The 20,385-nt window shown below is 40.8% G+C and overlaps 1 protein-coding gene across 2 annotated transcripts in view; it reads right to left on the minus strand.

Moving 5' to 3' along the window:
• LOC149309215 (ATP-citrate synthase) overlaps positions 1–20,086 on the minus strand; it is a 68,531-nt gene extending 48,445 nt beyond the window's left edge. For both annotated transcript variants that reach the window (XM_089531981.1, XM_089531980.1), the window contains exons 1-2: positions 19,909–20,086; positions 364–528 (exon numbers count right to left, since the gene is read on the minus strand). In XM_089531981.1, the coding sequence (XP_089388107.1) occupies positions 364–522 (159 nt within the window). In that variant the 5' untranslated portion in view covers positions 523–528; positions 19,909–20,086. The remainder of the gene's footprint in view (positions 1–363; positions 529–19,908) is intronic.
• Between the last annotated feature and the right edge of the window lie 299 nt (positions 20,087–20,385).

The raw sequence follows: 20,385 nt of genomic DNA on the forward strand, positions 1-20,385 counted from the left end.
CACTCTATTACAATCAAATGACCTATCCTAATCGGATTAAACCAACCATTTCACCAAGTACACTAACAATGGGAGATATGAGCAGATAGAGACTATTTTTTTTTTCCTTAGAGGCGTGTTGTAGCCTTCTATATACTGTTGGACTACAGCTCCGATCATTACTGGCCACTAGCTATAAAGGCTTGGAGCTGATGCTCAACAGTATCTGTTGAGCATCAGTTCAGTATCAGTACTGAACAGTATCTGTATCTGTTGAGCTACAGTTCTCCCAATCCTTCTGTGAAACTGTTTTGTTCAGGGCTAGAAAAGCTTCCAACATGAAGATAAGAAAGAGATGGAGCAACTGTAATTTGTTCCACTCACCTCAGTTAAAAGCCAGGGATGATCTTGGATTAGCCGATCCCAGTCTGTATCCGGTGTTACTCTCGCATATTTGAAGCGGTTCTGGATGGCTGAGGATGTACAAATATACTTATACAAGAATTCTTTCCCCGTCTGTTCAGAAATGGCTTTGGCGGACATGGCTACCTAAAGTAAATGCAAAGGGATACATTTTAAGACAACCATTTTAAAATGTTGTACTGTATGACAATTAATTTAGGTATTTACACCTAACACAGCCTCAATGCTAGCGCTACCACAGGAACTATTTCTACTGTTGTAAGATTTTTAACTTTCAGCATTAGCCATTGAGCCAGGAACCAATTCATAATGTTTTTGTTTCCCCATGAGTGGTGAAATTTCATTTGTGTTGAAATGAAATTCATAATGCACAACGAGAATACATGCCCTTGTGGTTAAGAAAAGAGTATTAAAAAAACACACAATAACTTTTCAATGAGAAAACAAATATATCTGGGAAATGTTATGCTGAAATTTCTCTCCATTTCATATGTAAATTGGAGTGGCATAATCCAGGAAGGTTATACCATATGGTCTCCCTCATTCTGACTAAACATGCTTCTGGGAATCCCAGGAGAGATTGCATTCAGGCAACAATTTGGATGGTTTGCAGAATACTGTACATTATAAGATGGACCTAGGAGTGTCACAGAGAACCAGAATAGTGTAGTGGTTTGAGCATTGGACTATGACTGGAGAACAGGGTTAAATTTCCTGTTCGGCAATGGAAATCCACTGAGTGACCCTGGCAAATCCCACACTCTCAGCTCCAGAAACCCCTGTACTAAGTTTGCTTTAGGGTCACCATAAGTCAAATGTGACTTGATGGTGCACATCAACAAGTGTCATAAGAACCCAAGAAGAGTCCAGCTGGATCCGACAGAAGCCTATCTCAGCCAACCTTGTCTCCCACAGTAGCCAACCAGATGACTCTGGGAAGCCACTAATGAAAGATGTGAGGGCTAAAGCCTTCTTCTGCTCCAGTCGTTCTTACAATGACAAAAAGATTTTAAATCAGAAAGCGAATGAAGAAAGTTGACCTGTCAAATGAACATCTATAACCAAACAGTATTCAGACCAGTCAGTATTCAGAGTCATGCTGTGTCTGAAAATTGGAGTAACATAAAGCAACCATTTTAGACTTTTTTTGCTATTCTTTTGTGATTTTAATTTAGAGCATTTTAAAACTAATTTTATCTATATACCCTGAGAACCTCTGATATAAATATATTAATAAATCAGTAATAAAATTCCTGCAACTCATGATTCCTCTATGAAACTGTCTTAACTAAAGTCAAATAATCATTTACTGTTCTCTTAATTTGATACAGTAGTTCCAGAAACTACAGGCTTGTGTGATACTTTTATCTTATTCTACATTTGTAAAAAGATTAAATAATGTCTGAAACAAACCCAGTAATTATGGCAACAGGCTCTCCCTACTGTGATAAGTAAATGGGGTGATAAAGAGGCTTTTAAGTTTTGTTAGTTCAAAATTTAAAAGGGGTGGAGATAGGAGAAAGGGAATCAATTGACTCTGCAGCAAGTTAGTGCGGTTAATGTATATTATCTATGTTACTCAATTCATTTAGAGAATCCAGATTAAAAAGAATGCTGAGGGACCAGAGAGGAGTATTAACTCTTTCCTTTGTTCTGGAGTCCCTGAAAATACACAGAAATGTTAGGAAGAAACACTTAATTTTCTGCGAAGGATGAAATAACAACACAGAATACAGAAAAGAAAAGAGCAGCAGCTGCAAGATGCTTTTATCTTTTTCTTGTTGTTGTTGTTGTTGTTGTGTGCCTTAAACTTTCTGACTTATGGCAAGATTTGTTCAGGGAGATTTGTCTTTGCCTCCCTTTAAAGTTGAGAGAAGGTGAACCTATCACAAGGTTTTCTTGCCAAGGTTTGTTCAAGGATGTTTGCCTCTGCCTTCCTTTGAGGCTGAGAAAATATGACTTGCTCAAGGTCACCCACTGGATTTCCGTGGCTGAGCAAGGATTTGAACCCTGAGTTGTAGTGCAGTGCTAAAACCACACCACCATGCTGACTCTCCTTCTATTTCAGGATAGCAGCTAACATTTTGTTTCCAGAAAAACAGCCATTTTAGGTCTCTTTCACATTACACACTACCTTCATACCACTTTAACTGGTGTGGCTGCATTCTACTGAATCTCGGGATTTATAGTTTTGCAAAGTATCTTGAATGCACTGGCAAAGTTCTCTAGTAGCTCATTGAACTACAAATTCCAGGATTCCAAGTGATAGAGACATATAAATGAAAATGGTATTTAAATTCCAACAGAGAGCCAGTGCGGCATAGTGGTTTGAATGTTGTACTGCAACTCTGGAGACCAGGGTACAAATTCCCGCTCGGCCACAGAAACCCACTGGGTGACCTCAGAATCATAGAAACACAGAGTTGGAAGAGACTGCAAGGGCCTTCCAGTCCAACCCCCTGCCATGTAGGAAATCTCAGTCAAAGCATCCCCGACAGATGGCCATCCAGCCTCTGTTTAAAGACCTCTAAGGAAGGAGACTCCACTACTCTCCAAGGGAGTGTGTTCCACTGTCGAACAGCCTTTACTGTCAGGAAGTTCCTCCTAATGTTGAGGTGGAATCTCTTTTCCTGTAGCTTGCATCCATTGCTCCGGGTCCTAGTCTCTGGAGCAGCAGAAAACAAGCTAGCTCCCTCCTCAATATGACATCCCTTCAAATATTTAAACAGGGCTATCATATCACCTCTTATCCTTCTCTTCTCCAGGCTAAACATGGCTAGTCACACTCTCTCAACCTCAGAGGAAGGCAATGGCAAGGCCCCCCTTCCTGAACAAATCATGCTAAGAAAACCCCTTGATAGAATCACCATAACATAAGTCAACCTGAAGGCACACAACAATGCAAAGCACTATAATTGCATAAAGTGAAAAGGTCTTAATGTGTTGGATGAACAACAAAGGCTTGTGGCACCTTATATAATAGGTGTACCAAGGCATAAGCCAGAAATAAGATTAGTTTGGGTTGGGGTTGCCTTTGCCTTCCTCTGAGGCAAAGAGTGTGACTTGCTCAAGAACACCTGGTGCGTTTCCATAGCAGGAATTCAAGTCCTGGTCTCCTGGAAGCCTGAGTTCAACGCTACACAATGCTGGCTTTTGTACAAACATTCTTCTGTTCTTTACTAGCACTTCTAGACTCACTAGCCAGAAATACATACAAAGGGCACATATATTGAACTACAAATTCTGAACACAATCATTTGTTTTTCTGAGTACTGCAACTGAATGTTGCTCACAGTCTTTCCACACAAAATGGTTACCATCTCATTTCAGCAGTATAATTTGGGGCATGGTGGGGGAAGAAGATGCTATGTTACTGCTGCTGGTTAACTACATGGAATTTGAAATGCTTGGCAAATTACCTAGAAATCTATCCATAGATCTAAATTACCTACAGGTCATTGCTCTTCAGGCTATTCCTTCATAGCAAAAGAGATTCTAACAAACTTATCTAAATGCATCCAGGTCTACTTGTTTTAAGCACACATTTTGTTAGTGGATGGTTTTGAACATAGTGCCTTATCTTAGAGAAGATAAACCTGTGGTTCCAAGTGCCCATGCTTTGCAAATTAGCAGCTTCCACAGACAAAGGTCCTTGAGAAAGTAGATGGGCTGGAAAAACAAGGTATCTTTTAGGGGAAGTTAGGCATTCTTTTGAGTCAGAATAGCAGTTTGAGTGTTGAAGACCTTGGAGCCCAGAGTTCAATGGCCATGGAGACCCACTAGGTAGGTGATCTTGAGCAAGTCACACTCTGTCTCAGAAAGAGCAATGGCAAGCCCCTTCTGAACAAATCTTGCCAAGAAACCCCTATGTTAGGGCCATACACAACTCAAAGGCACACAACCACAATAAGCCATTCTGTCACCTAAACCCTACATCTGCATTCTAATGATCAGTTCAGCTCATAGGGAGAGCCCCACATTTCCTTACCACCATTGATGAGCAGAAGTGTTGTATACTAGTCTTTCCCAACCAGGCTCCCTTCAGGGGTGTTGGATAGCAGCTGGATGGGATGATGGAATTTACAATCAAACATACCTGAAAGGAGCCAGATCAGGTAGCCTAGATCTTTCATCTGTAGAAATACTATGCAACCTAATTTTTTGAGAGGGAGAGACCATAGCACAGTGGTAAAACATACAGGCAATTTAAGGAGCAGGTTCAATCCTAGTTTTAAACAATGTTGTGGCAACATTAGGAAATATATTTTCTTTTGAAAGCCACAGCTAGTCAAAACAGTATATGACCAAACAAGCCAAAGCTTCAAATGTTCCCATTATTTGTCTTACGACGCTGTATCCTACCTCAAAAGTAAATAAAAGTGGTTAATCAATAATAATAAATAATCAGAACAGTAACTCAGACAAGAAAACCAAAATTTGCTTTCAGAAGGGTCCTGTAAAGTGGTGACAAGGTAGGCACTGAAATGGTTATAGAGGTGTACTTGCTGGGAACTTCAGCTCCAGGATATTTCCTCTTCAGGTATTTGTCGTCGCCGCGTACCTTCAAGTTGTTTTTGACTTATGGAGACCCTAAGGTTAACCTATCATGGTGTTTTCTGGGCAGGATTTGTTCAGAGGTTTGTCATTGTCTTCCCCTTAGGCTGAGAGAGTGTAACACACCCAAGGTCACCCATTGGGTTTCATGGCTGATCTGGGAATCAAACCCTGATCTCCAGAGTCAGTCCAATGCTCAAACCTCTACACCACATTGGCTCATTCTTCAGGTATAGCCAGGGACTTATGGAGGTGCTTCCAAAAATGTATTGCTGAAGAAACATTTTTAAATATACTCTCTAATAGAGTCTTTTAGTATCCTTTCTGGGTTACATAAAATGGGAGGGGGGATAGAATAGAAGGTTTCTCCTTTCCATTTTTTAAAACCTGTAAGACTTGACAGTGCAGCAGGAAGCAATAATGATGCAGTAAGTAAAGCAATCAAGCTGAAGAGTGTGTTGATTGAAGAGCCTCTCTATCATCAGCCAAAGTTGCAAGAGGCAGAGGTGAGGAGCAGATGAAGCCAGTTGTCTGTATGTGGGGGGATGTTTTGTTATGCTTGCAATGCAAGCCAATATACCTTTGCGATGTGAATTCAGAAGTAAGAAGTTGCTGAATTGGGTTCTAGTTATGCTGTGACAACTGAAAGACTCTAGGGTTGCAGCCTGTTGCATCTCAGCATGATATAATACCACCATCAAATATAGTACTTCTGCAGCATATAGGGCCATTCAGCTACTCTGCTTGAAGAGCTACATTACAGCTATCTGCTCTCAGAGAAAGGCTTTAGTGTGACTTGCTGTTCTTTATTAGGAACAGCATCTGACACAAAAGAAGCTCTAAGCCCAAAAAACTTTGGCCCTCCATGTCAGTGATGGAAATTATGTGGCCCTCCAGATATGGTTGAAGTGTGACTCCCAGAAGCCAGAATAGCTAATGATTTACATGCTGGGAGCTGTACTTCAACAACACAATTCCTTCTTCTGCTCTAGTTGTTTTGGCCCTCAATTCCCATCTGCCCTAGCCAGCCCAACCAGAGGCAAAGGACTGTGTAAAATGCAGTCCAAAACACCTGTAGGACCAAAGGTTCCCAACCCTGGCTTTAATGGCAGGGCAAATGCTTGATTTTCATAAAACAGGAGTTTAAATTCTGCCGCATATGAATGAAGAGGGATTCAGCCATGAAAGTATTTCAGACAGTTGGGTGTCTCTTGGCAGTGCCACTTTCACAGATGATAAATGAAGAGGTCACATCTCTTCAGACAGATGTCTTTGTATACCAGCACATCCAGACAAGGTACATGAATGCCACCCTGAGCTGTCATTTGCATCAGTTTCTGACCAAAGATGGATGAGCTTTCTTTCAAGGTAATACAAGTGACACACACAGGATGAAACAAAGCAAGCAGCTTCTCATTTGCACCAGCTAAGAAGACATTGCCATAGTTGTGAAGGGAAAGAGATTTCTCATTTTAAAAAAGAAAATGGGAATTTGGGGAAACAGATGCCTGTGCATCCCTTGATCTGTTAGTGAGCTATTCTTATGTTGCTCCCTATACAACAGGACATAAAGGAAGTGGTGAATCATGTAGGACCAAAATCTGAGAAAGTAACGTTTTTGGATTTCAACCTCCAGAAGTCACCAACCAACATGGCCACATGGTGGGTTTTGGGAGTTGTAATCCAAAAAGGTTAGTTTCCAAAGATTTGAGTGAGACAGAGAAAGACAAAGAATGCGGGGGGGGGGGGGGGGTCCTCAGAGACTAGTGACTTGTGGTTGTCATGTGCCTTCAAGTTGCTTCCAACCCATGCAACCCTAAGGCAAGCCTATCAAAAGGTTTTCTTGACAAGATTTGTTCAGAGGGGTTTTTGTCGGTTCCTCCCTCTGTGGCTGAGAGTGTGTGACTTGCCGAAGGTCACCTAGTGGGTGTCCATGGCTGAATGGGGATTCAAACCCTTGTCTCCCAAGTCTTAATACAATGCTCAAACAGCTATACCATGCTGGCTTTTTACAAAGGTTAAAGGGAATTAAACTCATAACCTCAGGGTCGGAAGGCCGGTCATTAGATGAAGCAGTGATGAACTAGATCAAATTTCTCCATATAGCTAGGAAGAGAAACGTGCATGACTGAGGTAGCTTTAAAAACATTTTAAAATATTTCTCTCTCTCACTGTCCAATATGCCACTGTCACAACATGTCAATTCATGCATCTGAGGAAGCAGACCAAATCCATGAAAGGTTATGCTGCAACTTCTTTTGCACAATTAGTCTCAAAGATGCTACAAGATCCTTTTGTAGCATATGTCGCTGCTACGTTACTTCCATATCATGCAAGCTGCCTTACTCTAACTAATCAGAAAAGCCGAAGGACCCACAAAAAGTTATCTTATCCTTCCTTTTCTTAAATGAAATGTTGCCACTATTGCCTCAAGTAGGATCTAAATTTACATTAGTGATGTTGAGAGTCACAGTTGCACAGTACTCTCTCAGCAACTACCAAAGCCTCAGGGAGACCAATCAAGCAACAGTTTCCACAAAATGCCCAAAGCCAACCTTGTAATGAAGTCGTGTGGCTGCATTTCAGCATCTTAAAAAAGAGACCCCACAAAGGTATGAAGGAGAAAAGGTGTGCGTGCACACATATAGAGCACAAATCATCCCTCACAAAACACTTTGGAGATAAAAGCTGGCTTTGTATTGTCATTTTCCAAAGAAGCTAGCAAGGAGACCTAGAATAAAAACCCTTTCACACTATACAAATATAGCACTATGATCCCACTTTAACTCCCATGGCTGCATTCTATGGAATCCTGGGATTTGCAATTTAAGAAATCACTACAGTTCTCTGGCTGAGAATTCTAAATACCTCTCATTAAACTATTCTTCCATAGGATGGAACCATGAGAGTTAAAAGTGAAACTACAGCACTACAACTGTGTAGTGTGAAAAGGCCCTAAAGACAGTCAAAGAGCAAACTGCCGCAAGACATCCCTCTTTGGGCTAATATTTTAACGGCTATTAGAATATCGTAACAGACTGCATCATGTACAGGCACAAAGGCCCATTAACCATTCCTCTCACACACCTCTGAAATACAAATCCAGTTCTTAGAACGCAAATGCTGGAAATAGTGAGGTGTATTTAAAGTCAAATTAAGAGTTGCCTAAATACCCTAAAGGCAACAGATCCCATCTGATGTTGGAAGCTAAGCAAGGCAAGCTCTGGTTAGTACTTGGATGGGAAACTGCCAACAAATGCCAGGTGCTGTAGGCTATATTTCGGAGGAAAGAACTGGCAAAACCATCTCTGTGTATTCCTTGCCTTTAAAAACCTCATGAAATCCATGGGGTTGCCATATGCTGACTTGACTTGAAGGCATATGCACACACATCACAGTGGTGTGATATTTCATCCTACATTGCTCAACAGCCTGATAGCACCTGTACTTACCTGACATTCTCTAAATTAACAGCCACAAAATGAACATGTTTATGGATGCAAATTGCTTTTCCAGATCAATTTCACATCAGTTCTAGTCACAATGAACCACTGTGTGGGAAGTACCATAGTTCAAGATCCAACCATTAAGAATCAATTTCCTCTGTAAGTGATCTATGAAGGGCTGAGCCGAGGTGATCTTCAAAAAGATGCTGGAAAGAATATATCACACCCAAATCCATATTCAAAATCACTAACTCTGAAGACAATGGATATATATTTCTATTTCAGGAGTAGTCATGAAAAATTGGCAGAGGCTTCATTTTTTTCTGAATGCCACAAGAGACCTGACTTTTAAGATCTCTGCATGAAGGTAACATCAACCTTTTAGACGCTGCTGTCATGTTCTGCTTCAAATCTGATATAACTGACAGGGGCGCATGACAAGAGAAAGAAGATCTAAACAACTCCAAAGAACTAAAGAGCTTGACAAGCATTTTTCAGGGAAGGGGGGAAAAAGCTATGCAAAATCAGCTATTCTCTCTATTTGTTTGGAGCCATGAACAGTCTCTGAATGTTGGATGAAGATCACAGAATTACAAATGAAAAGCTCCCATGAATTAAAAAGTGTCTCATTTAGACACAGAGAATGGGGAACAATTTCTAACATGATTAATATGAGGGCAGGGACTTTCCTCTCCTGGAATGAGAAAGAGGGAGAAATTTTACAAGTTAAAATACAGGGTTGCACCAAATTATGCATACTCAAGAGACAGCCCCACTGAAATTCAAAGGGGTTTATTTTGCAATAAAAAAGCTTTTAAAGTTGCTGGAAGGTAAACACCTTTTTATTTATTGAACAGTTATTTGATGATTAAGTGGTTGAAGAAGGGTCTTTTTATGGAGGCGTTGCTGTATTTTTATCTTACTGTTAAAATCATTTTATGCTTTTAAATGAATGGTGTTTTTAACATGCTAGCTTGTTTAATTGTTTTAATTTTTATATAAATGAAATGATTTAAGTTTGTTAAAATCTGAATACATTTGTACAAAAGTTTTGAAGACAGCATGCCATATTTCTAATAGTACATGCAATTTAGAACATGCAAACTTCCTTGTCTCTCACTGAAGGAAATACATTTCCCAAGATGATGCCTGCTACTTGCAGGTTTTTTTTAAAATACTATATATTGTTTTGTTGTTGTGTGCCTTCACATTGTTTCCAACTTATGACAATCCCAAAACGAGCCTACCATAGGGTTTTCTTGGCAAGATTTGTTCAAAGGAGGTTTGTGATTGCCTTCTCAAGGTTGAAAGCATGTGGCTTGCCCATGGTCACCCAGTGGATTTCCATGGCTGAGCTGGGCATCAAACCCTGGTCTCCAGAGTTCCATCCCAACACTCAAAGCACTATGCCATTAAAAAAGCAGATAAGAGTGATGATTTGATCCCTGGATAGGGGAGCACTTGGACAGCAAGAAAAAATATAGTGAGTATGCTCTCTCTCTCATTCTCTCCTCATGTATATCTGTAGTTGTTGTGTGCCTCCAACCTATGGCGGCCTCAAAATGAACTTATCAAATGGTTTTCTTGACAAGTTTCTCTCTCTCTCACACACACACACACGTACATACAAACCACAACCAATATGGATCATGTCCTCATTTCAGAGATCAGATATAGTTAGAGAAGCTTGATTATGGTCAGCTGATTTCTGATTTCACAAACTATGGCTTGCAGTCAGCTGGCAAGCTAGCATCACTGGGTTAGCCAATTATGCTTCAGCATGATCTCTGAAATGTCTGAGCACAGTTAAACCTGCCATGGCTGTCTCCAAAATTCACTGTAAAATGGAAACACAAAGGATAGAGCCCAACCCATGATTTGGAACAGCTCATCTGGAAATGTTTTGGGCCTGAGTTATAGCCTTTGAGAGTCAAGCAAAGCTGCACTAACTTCTATCCCAAATTACATCTCTATCTCAAAGCAGGGACCCAATAGCTCATTATCAGCCTATATAATTTGCATCATATTACATAATGTATGTTCCCTTCTGCTAACTGTGGACAGCAATAAAGGACACTGGACCCAATCTTGTACATCTTGCGAACCATCTGACTACAGATCACTTACCAGAGCTGCTGGCGGCCAGGAAATCCAGCTTCCCATTTTGAATTGAAGGAATAGTAGCATTGCAATACCAGGTAAGCCACAGTGTATAAGCTGTGCAGGATTGCTGATGCCAAAGCCTTTGAGCCCAAAAAGATCTGTTACTGGAGATCTCTCATTGAGATATCAAGTGCGGATGGGAGGAATGGTACTGAGGAAGAGGGCTTTTTAAACTTTCACTCTGCACCATCAAAATGTGAATATTGTCCCTTTTCCAGAAGCCAGTATTATCCCATGCTAGACAAAAGATCTGCTTTGACCTGCAGATACCTGGAAATCCTACTCCTTTGGCTTCTGAAGTTTTAATTTCATTTATTTATTAATTACTTTTCGATATCATCTGTCCTTCAATGGGCTCAATGCAGTGTATATAGCTTTCCACTACTTCATGGTATCCACACAACAGCTCTGCAAAGTAAGTTAAACTGTGGGAGGGGAGGAATGGGTGACTGGCCCAAGAACACACAGTGACCTTCATGGATGAGTGGGGACCAGAACCTGGAGCTCTCAAGTTCCAGTTAAATAGTTTAACCACTAGATTGCACTGCCATAGCAACTTCTTAACAATGCATATGAAGCGCTTTTACAAAAGTTTCCCTGAAAAATAGTATGTTTGATTTTTGTTTTGCTGAATAAACAAAGAATTGTTAATATCTCCCGTCATTCTGGGATAAGCTCCCCATTGGCACTTATCAGAAAGGATGACAGATTGTTTTTGTTGACTCACAAACACAAAATGTTCTAAAGGTTCTCACGGAATAAAGAAAATGCAAGCATTGCCAGTGAAACGCTTCTCTGAACACAAGTAATAAAAGGAAAACAATGTTTTGCTTGGGTGCGCTTGAAGTGGGTCAATGAATGATGGATATTCAGGGTTGATAGACTTATATCCACACACTTTTAATGAGCAAAATGAGGAATGGACTTGAAGAATTGGCATTGTACTTCCACTGCTGTTGCTATAAATTAATAAGACTTGTCATTATTCAGCAGCCTCCCTTTGGTGCTCATTAAAAAAGTGTTGTTGTTTTTAAATGCAAAGCACATGCAGAAAAAGCCACATGGACAATTAATATTCAAAGCCTCCCTTGAGTGGCTGTCAAACATTCAAGAAAGGTTACATACATATCCTTGTTCCGCTTTTCTGATCCCAGGCAGAACAGCTGCCATTCACAATGGGGTTTCAGACCCACAAAAAAGAAAAGAAAGGTGTAACAGCTGGCAAGGTGTTTCATGCAAACAAACAAAAGGGCAGTACAGCCAGGCCAAAGCTACGTCAGCAGCCCCGCTTCCTTCGTCACATTCACCACTCTACAAATACAGGGAGCAGAATTCTGGCTTGCAAAGAGGATTCTAGGTTGCAAAAAGGTTTGTACATTAAATATTGCCCAATACTGATGCAAGATACACCTTTTCCCTGAACGTTAAATTATGGAATGTAATATTTCCCCAGTTCCTAGATCAATGAATAAGGTGAGTTTCACCATGTATTTCAGGCACTGTACATAAATACATGTTATGATAGCCAGTAGGATGTAGGTTTGATTAGGACTTTGGGAGATCAAGGTTCAAATCCCCAGCCAGCCAGGGAAACTTACTGGGCAAGTCACATTTTTTGCAGCCTGAGATGACAGCAATGGCAACCTTCAGTGAATAAATCTTGCAGAGAAAACCTAGGGCAGGATCTTGATAAATCAGAGTCAACTTGAAGGGACATAACAACATGCAGATATAGTAGGCAGGTATAAGTCAGGTTTCTAAAGAGCCAGTGGCTTGTGACCAATGAACAAAATAAACTGCATACTTGCGTGGTGTAGAGGCTTGAACATTGGACTAAAACTCTGGAGACCAAGATTCGAATCCTGGCTCAGAGATGTAAACCCATGCGTGACCTTAGTCAAGTCACACTCACTCTGCCTTCGAGGATGGCAATGGCAAACCCCACTGAAGGAACTTGTCAAGAAAACCCCATGATAGGGTCACCAGAGGTTGGAAAGGAATTGAAGGCACACAATAACAACAACAACAACAACAACTTCAAGAATGGTCTGGGTAGGCAAACGCATACATGCAAGGTGGTTAAGGCAGTGTGCTTCTACTGGGGGGAAGGGTCTATGATAAAGTAGGCAGGACCTGTGCTGGCTTGCATTTTACACTGCATCCAAAATATGTTGTGGGCAAATGTAATTTATAGCATTCGCAGCCTGTTCCAGCAATAAAATATTACACTTCTGAGACATAACATTGCCAGCTCCATTTGATTCCTGTTCCCACACAGTGAATCTGCTTCTGCTCTGAAGAAATATCTGGCAACAAGGAAGTTCCACAAGTTGTACAAAAAAGATGAAACAGTCAAAGTCTAGCAGAAGCTTAAAGACGAATAAATTTGTTATAGCATGAGCTATAAGAGCATCATGCTATAATGACTTTATTATAGCGTGAGTTGTGTTTGCTGCAAGAAACTAAACAGATTACAGCTTTGGAAATTATTACAAAACATCTCAGCAGCCCACACAGCCTAGTATCGCCTATTAAGAAGTATGAAGGAAGAATCTTCTCTGCCCTGTTGCCAATCATTCTTTTGGCTGGAGGTGCCAAGGAACAAAACCTAAGGCTTCAGATACACTCAGTTGCTGAGCTCTGAGATATTCATTGAGATGCTTTGCTTCAAAGCTAAATTCAAAAACATTCCTTTAATAAAATGTTGTAGTTGTATACCTTCAACTTGTTTTCAATTTATGACAACCCTGAAGCAACCCTACTGCAGGATTTTCTGGGGCTGAGTATGTGTGACTCACCAAAAGTCACCCATTGGGCCCCCATGACAGAGCAAAGAATCAAACCCTTCTCTCCAGAGCTATAGTCCAATGCTCAAACTACTACATCACACTGGTTTACTATGAATTCCCCAAATCTGGGAGCTTTGTTTCCAACTCTACTTTCAAAGTAGCCTCATTACAGCAACAAGGTTACAGTACTACTGTTTTAACCAAAGCTTAGTTTTCCCTTGGAACCCTGTTTACTTGAAGCCATGTCTTCTAGAATGAAGTCAAACACTGGGTCAACAGAATGCAATAAAGATAATTATCAGTTTACTAAAGTGAAATGGGAAAGGGTTAGGCCATAGAAACTGGGGATTTCTAATGAATATATTTCTCGCCTCTTTATCCCATTTTTCACACAGCATTGCTCAGCTGGTTTATAAACCATAAAACAAAAATCAAACAAAAATGAACCAATGATGATCACCCAGAAACTCCTTTGGCTGCACTCTCAGACTAATCTACTTGGGAATAAATCTCTTTGAAGTAAATGAGCTTATTTCTGAGCAAGCATGCACAGGATTGGATAGGGAAAAGTGGCTAAATTTCTGGGGAAGCAGTTTAAAAATCACTGCTATAAATTAATGTTTATTTTGCTTGGTAAAAATGTCCATCATCTATGCAAATCTTACAGTATCGTAAAACCACATATTGGACCAACTTTTGTTTAAAATAGAATAAAATTATGTGGGTTGTCATGCTCAGAGCATGAGCCATAAGATTTTAAACATCACTGATTTAAGCACCATTAATTTCTAAGCATGATCTAATCTCGATTTATTGCCTCTCTCTCTGTATCCAGTGCAGTATCCTGTGAAACATACTGAGACTGAACTTTGTGTCTGTTTTAAATTGAGATTGAAGATCTGCTTTATCTGACAGTCACCAATATTTAACTTGCAACATACCATGTTTCTTAAGGATTGAGATTACAATTTGGCGCAAAAGCATATAATCAAATATTAAGCACAGCACAATCTGCTACTGGGGTCACTCAACCTTACACCCCTCCCTCTTAAAGGGCAACCCAGATAGCAAAGTCTTGCAACACTAGCGTAAAATGTCTAGACCACCAACTCCAGCAAATGGGAGAAAAATGCCACAAACCTCCAATCATTTCCCCAGGAGTGCTGGGGAAAGTTTGCCTTTGGGTAACCATAAGTTAAAAACAACTTGAAGGCACACAACAACACCTCCCATAAGTACTAGCTAACTACTGGTTGAGATGATGGAAATTGTCGTCTAGTCCCAGGTTCCACACAACTATGCTATAAAGGAGGGCAGGACACCTATTTCCATTCCCACTCACGCTCTCTTGTTCACAAAAAACGTGAACAGGGCAAGGGAGAAATGTGCAATTTTGTTCAAGGTCAAGCATTATACTTGGATGTTATAAAGCCATTGTGTCTACCATTGTAAATGCTACAGTTTATCCTACTCCACTCCACTTTTATGGGCATGGAAAACAGAGGTGTATAGACATACAGTCCATGCTTCCAGTGTCATGGCACTCAGAATGTACACTGGGTGCTACAAAAATCAAAGAGACAGGACATCTTCTTTGCTACGTAGCTCTTTAACCTTTATTTACTTTCTGGATGACAGGGAAAATGTATTAAAAAGACAATGACAGCAGAGGTAGAAAAGTACTATAGGCCACAGTAATGCACAAAGCATTAGATTGCAGAAGTACCCAGTTTTAAAAGTTGTAGTTTTGTGTGTAAATGCTTGCCACCTTTAGAAGGCAGGCAAATTGAAGACATGATAATGAAACCCTGCACAGTGTCCTTGGGCGAAGCCATACTCTTGATTCACAGCAGAGGGGTGTGACGCAGCCTCCTAACCAGCCAAGACTCACTCATTGGCAGACGTACAGTGGATGAGTAGGTGCCTGACAAGACATTTACACAACCTACTCTCATTCATTAAAGCCTACACATGGCTTAAGTTGGCTGGCTCTGTGATCTCTTTTTTGAAATACCATACATGCCTGCAATCAACCTTTGTTTAACATGAAGGTACAAAGATGTGGCAAGGAACAACAAAACAGAATTTTAAAGGAGCTGAACTACACTCCACATTATGAGTTGGAATTGTGTGACTCCTGGACTACATGTGGCCCAGGGGGTCCCCATGTGGTCTTTGGGAGCCAAGGACCTCCGACTCTGAGATCATTCTTTTTAATGCCCAATACTCCAATGATTCAGTGTTTGAGCACTGTTTGGGATAATCCATTACAGTACAACAGAAAATCACTTCTGAAATTGCCCAGAAAGGACTTCCAATTTTTGGAATGTCATTTCAAGTTCTGGGAAAATGAAGGTGGTACAGCCTGAACAAGGTCAGGAGACCAAAATGACTATCTGTGTGCTACATGATTATTTTAAAGAGAGAGGCAGAGAAATCAATGACTGTACATAAAATATTTTGCATAGTTAAATTGCTGATATTTGCCCAGATACCCATCTACACAGAGAACTGTTAACTACAGACTGACTTGTTCTAATTCCAGTTAAGAAAGAGAAACAGGAGTTCTGACATTTCTAGACTAAGGCCGGAATGGAATCAGCTTCCAGTAAAAAGAAGGCAGTGTTTTAGAGTCCACTTTGTGTTTTTTGTTTTAAATGAGGTGATAAGCCCTTTAGTAACACACTGTGAGTTTCAAGGGTTTTGCACTGAAATAGTAGTTCCTGCAACATCTATGATCATGGAATTGGAATATTTAAATGCTGCAGCCCATAGTCTAAAACAAGGCTGAAACCATACACTCACAAAAAAGAGTACTGGAGGATTGATTTTTGGAGGGGGTGCTGTGCAGCTCATGCTGTGCAAGATGTACTGACCTGATGGTATTTTTAAAGCCTCATTATACAATTGCTTAGCCATAGGGGAAGACTGAACAAAGAGGAAGATTAAAGGTCTCTCTCTTTCTCTACAGCCAGAAAACATTCCTCAGATACTCCATCATTCACTATATACTCCAGTCCTCTTAGCTATACTTAAGTGACTTTGCTTAAGGGGTAAGAGTTACTGATTATGTCCCAAAAAGAGCACCTGATAGCTAGAACCAAATTTTGAAACAGATTTATCAGGGTTGCATAAAAATATGTGACAGCAATAAGATCAACATTTTCACCAGAGATCAGCTTTAAAACTAGCCACTATGTTGTATACATTTTGACATCTGCACCAGAGGCAAGGCACTCACCATTGTGGCTCTGGAACACATCCTTATAGATGAACCTACTCTTTGAGTAGTTTAGTGGCCCACTCCTCCAGCCAAATTAGGAATCTGATGGGGCTAGAACTTTCTAGCTTTCTGCTATTTGAGCAGATATAATCAACTATTGTTTCATAAAAACAGAGGACAAAAATAATTTTAAAGCTGCTATTCCTAGGAGAAAGCAAAATTGAAAGAGTTCTCTGAGGAAGAGCACATGCTTTGTTGGTGATCCGTTTCAATCCCTAACATCTCCAGCTTAAAAAGATGATCTTGTGTTGTATGTTGGGAATTGCTTTTCTTAGCTACTGATATTAAGCCATTGTTCTGAGTCATTATAAGGCAGCTTGGTATTTTGTCAAGAGAAAAATATTGGGCTCTCTCACTAAGTAATGCAATTTTTTTTGCTGTTGTAAGCCTTCAAGTTGTTTCCAATTCATGGTGATTGTTCAGAGGCAGTTTGCCACTCACTGCCTTTGTATGAGGCTGAGAAAGTGTGAATTGCCCAAAATAATCAAGCAAGTTTCCATGTGGGGATATGAATTTGAACCTCAGTCTCCAGTGTCATTATCCAACACTTAAACCATTACTCCATGGTGCATTTGGAAATTAAAAATTTAATTGAAGAGGTCCTATGTTCTGCTCTGTTGCTTAAGCTACTGCCAACATGTCTAAGACAACAGGCAATAAAATTGATGTATTTGTAAATCTAAGTTGTTTGCAGTTGATTGGGAAGCATTTCTGACTCCCATGACAAATCCAACTATTAGGCAGACTGAGGCAGCTATCTCCGGCAGCTGATTTGGAGATTGATAAAAAGGCCAAAAGAAGAAGGGAAAAAAAGCCCAAAACAAAACAAAACCACAAAACCTTATCTGATTTATTACTGCTATATTTTTACTGCAAGAGAGCAACAAAGGCACTTGCTGGATTTTCTATCTCAGGTACTAACTAAGGTGACCTGGCTATGGTTGGGTATTACACATATTCACTTGGAAGGGAGGAGCACCACCTGCTGCTCTGCTTCAGGCAGCAACATGTTTTGGGCAATGAACAAAACAGCAACTCAACAGCCCCCCCACCCCACCCCCCCAAAAAAAATCAGTTTTCTGAAAAAGGAAAAACCAGAAATGGATGTGAGAATGAACAGGTGGGCTTGATTCTGGCATTGGTCACAAATTCTCGGTCTGAACATCATCTCCTAGACACTCTGGTCTTCAAGTTTTCGCATAAATCTGCTCACCTGAGTCACTATTTTAATTTCTGGCTCCCTTTGGTGGACTTGGTTTAAAAAACACCAAAACGGAAGAGCCTGCAAAGCCTGAAATTTGCCTATCCTTACATCCCAAACCATTTGAAAAGCAGCAGAAGCAAAATACTTGGGGAGGCTATGGTGGGAGATGCCTCATTGCTCCATAACACTCCATTTTGGATGCTATATTAAAATTCAAGAGAATCAAGTTCTCTTTCTCTTTGATGAACTGTTTTTCTGTTTCAGCTATCCACACACACACACACACACAGTGTAAGGATAAGACAAATTCTCTCTGTTGCCTGTCCTAACAGCAATGTCCCTCTCAACTACTACTGCAGAGCAGAGGCTCTACTTTGACCTCAGCAGCTAAGAATCATTTTCTTAGATTTAAAATGGTGAAAGGTCTGGAGACCATGCCCTATGAGGAGCAAGTTAGGGAGCTGGATATGTTTAGCCTGGAGGAGAGAAGGCTAAGAGGTGATATAGTAGCCCTGTTTAAATATTTGAAAGGCTGGAGCAAGCTTGTTTTCTGCAGCTCCAGAGAATAGGACCTGGAGCAATGGATTATAGGAAAAGTGATTCCATCTTAACATTAGGAGGAACTTCTGGACAGTGAGGCCTGTTCAAGAGTGGAATACACTCCCTCAGAGTGTGATGGATTCTCCTTCTTTGGAGGTTTTTAAACAGAGGCTGGATGGTCATCTGTCGGGGGACACTTTGCTTGTATTTTCCTGCATAATAGGGGGTTGGACTGGATGGACTTTGAGGTCTCTTCCAACTCTTATGATTCTATTAACTTTCTGAAAGCTGCCTAAATGTAGCATCCACAGCCAGGCTTAGCAAGCATATCATGATGTGGTATGTGAACTAGTATTTACCTCTACTGGTCACTATCCCGTTGTAGGTTTTCTCAGGGGAGAAAAAAGAGGAGTCCTTGTTTATCCAGTTTAAACTCTCCCTAAGTTCAAAGAGAACATCTTTGTCTCCCAGCATGATCTGGGGGATGGTTGTTCCATGTTATTTTAGGCCTTTCTTCTACCTCTATCCTACCAAGGGATTCCTGAAGAAGAGAGGGCCTTTCAGAGTTCTCTGCAATACCTTTCTGTGCAATCATACAGTTTAGAAAATCTCCTGTGGGTTGGCAAGAGGTGCGCGGGTGGAAGGAATAGGGAGACGCCAGTTCTTCGGGTACAGTGGAACAAAAAGTATTGCTGGTGTGCTAAACAGAGATAAAGCAAAAGTGATTACCTATTTCCCCAACACAGCACAACAAAAGGTACACTGCATTCACAGCTTTTTACTAAGCAAAGACGGTAAAGCCAAGCAGCTCTCCCAAGAAGCTGAAGAAGACTCAGTAAGAGCATTAGTATCTTTTCCCCTGCATTGTATATTCTGTGTTACTCTACATTTCATTCTGTTGTAAAGTGCCATGGTGCTATATAAATAAATAAATAAATGATGATGATGATGAAGTTGTACCTTGCTTCAATCCTTGGGGAGAACTGGGTAAGAAATAATACGATTATATTTTATTATGGGGGGGGGGGGTGCAGGGAGAACTTCCCTTCCCCTATATTTGAAGAAGAGAAGAGGGACGAATATATATATATATGTGTGTGTGTGTGTGTGTGTGTATAAAACCAAATAAATAAATACTTTTTTCTTTGGTGGAGAGGGCCTCTTGAGGTCCAGGAAAACCCCAAAGATGCAGGGCAATGCCAATAAAATATCAAACAAATAAGCACTTTTTCTTTGGTGGAGAGGGCCTCCTGAGGTCCAGAAAAACCACCCCAAAGGGATGCAGAGGAATAAATATCAACAAAACACCAAACAAATACAAACTTTCCTCCAAAGGAAATGCAGTCGTTTATTTTCAGGTTGCTTATTTGTTTGTTTAATAGCCCGCCTTTCCTCTCACCATGGGACTCAAGGCGGGTTACCATAATTTTATTATTTTTTAGAAAGAAAGAAAGGCATTTCTCCCTCCCAATGGTCAATAAAGGAATGAGAGGAACTTCTGTTTTGCTCTGTCCCACAAACACTTACTTTGGTATTAAAGTGCCTTGCCCTTCTTCTCTCTCAGTCCTTGCCCAGATGCTGGAGCTGCTGCTGCTGCTTTTGTCCAAGCCTCCTCCTCCTCCTTCTCTTCCTCTGCCTCTCTCCCTCTTTCCTCTCTCTCCTCCTCCTCTTCTCATATGGCTAGATGCACTCCAGCCCTGCCATAGGGCAGCCTCTCCTTCACGTGCCTCTTGCCTGAGCGCTGCCTGCCTTCTCCCATTGGCTCTGTCTTTCTCTCCCCTGCCTTCCTGGGTGGGCCTGGCTGCAGGCTGTCGCAAAGGCTGATGGGACTTGTAGTTTGAAGCAATAGTCAAAGAGTTCTTCTCAGACCTGGGATCATCAAGCCTTTATACACTTGTCCCTCCATATTCTCTAGGGTTAGGTGCACAAGACCCCCGTGAATGTGGAAAAACAGCAAATAATAAAAAACATCGTGTTTTTACCTGAGAGAACACCTCTCTAGGA

This window comes from Sceloporus occidentalis, unplaced genomic scaffold (assembly GCF_023333645.1).
Source record: "Sceloporus occidentalis isolate IW3139 unplaced genomic scaffold, rSceOcc1.0.p SCAF_7, whole genome shotgun sequence".
NCBI lineage: Eukaryota > Metazoa > Chordata > Lepidosauria > Squamata > Phrynosomatidae > Sceloporus > Sceloporus occidentalis.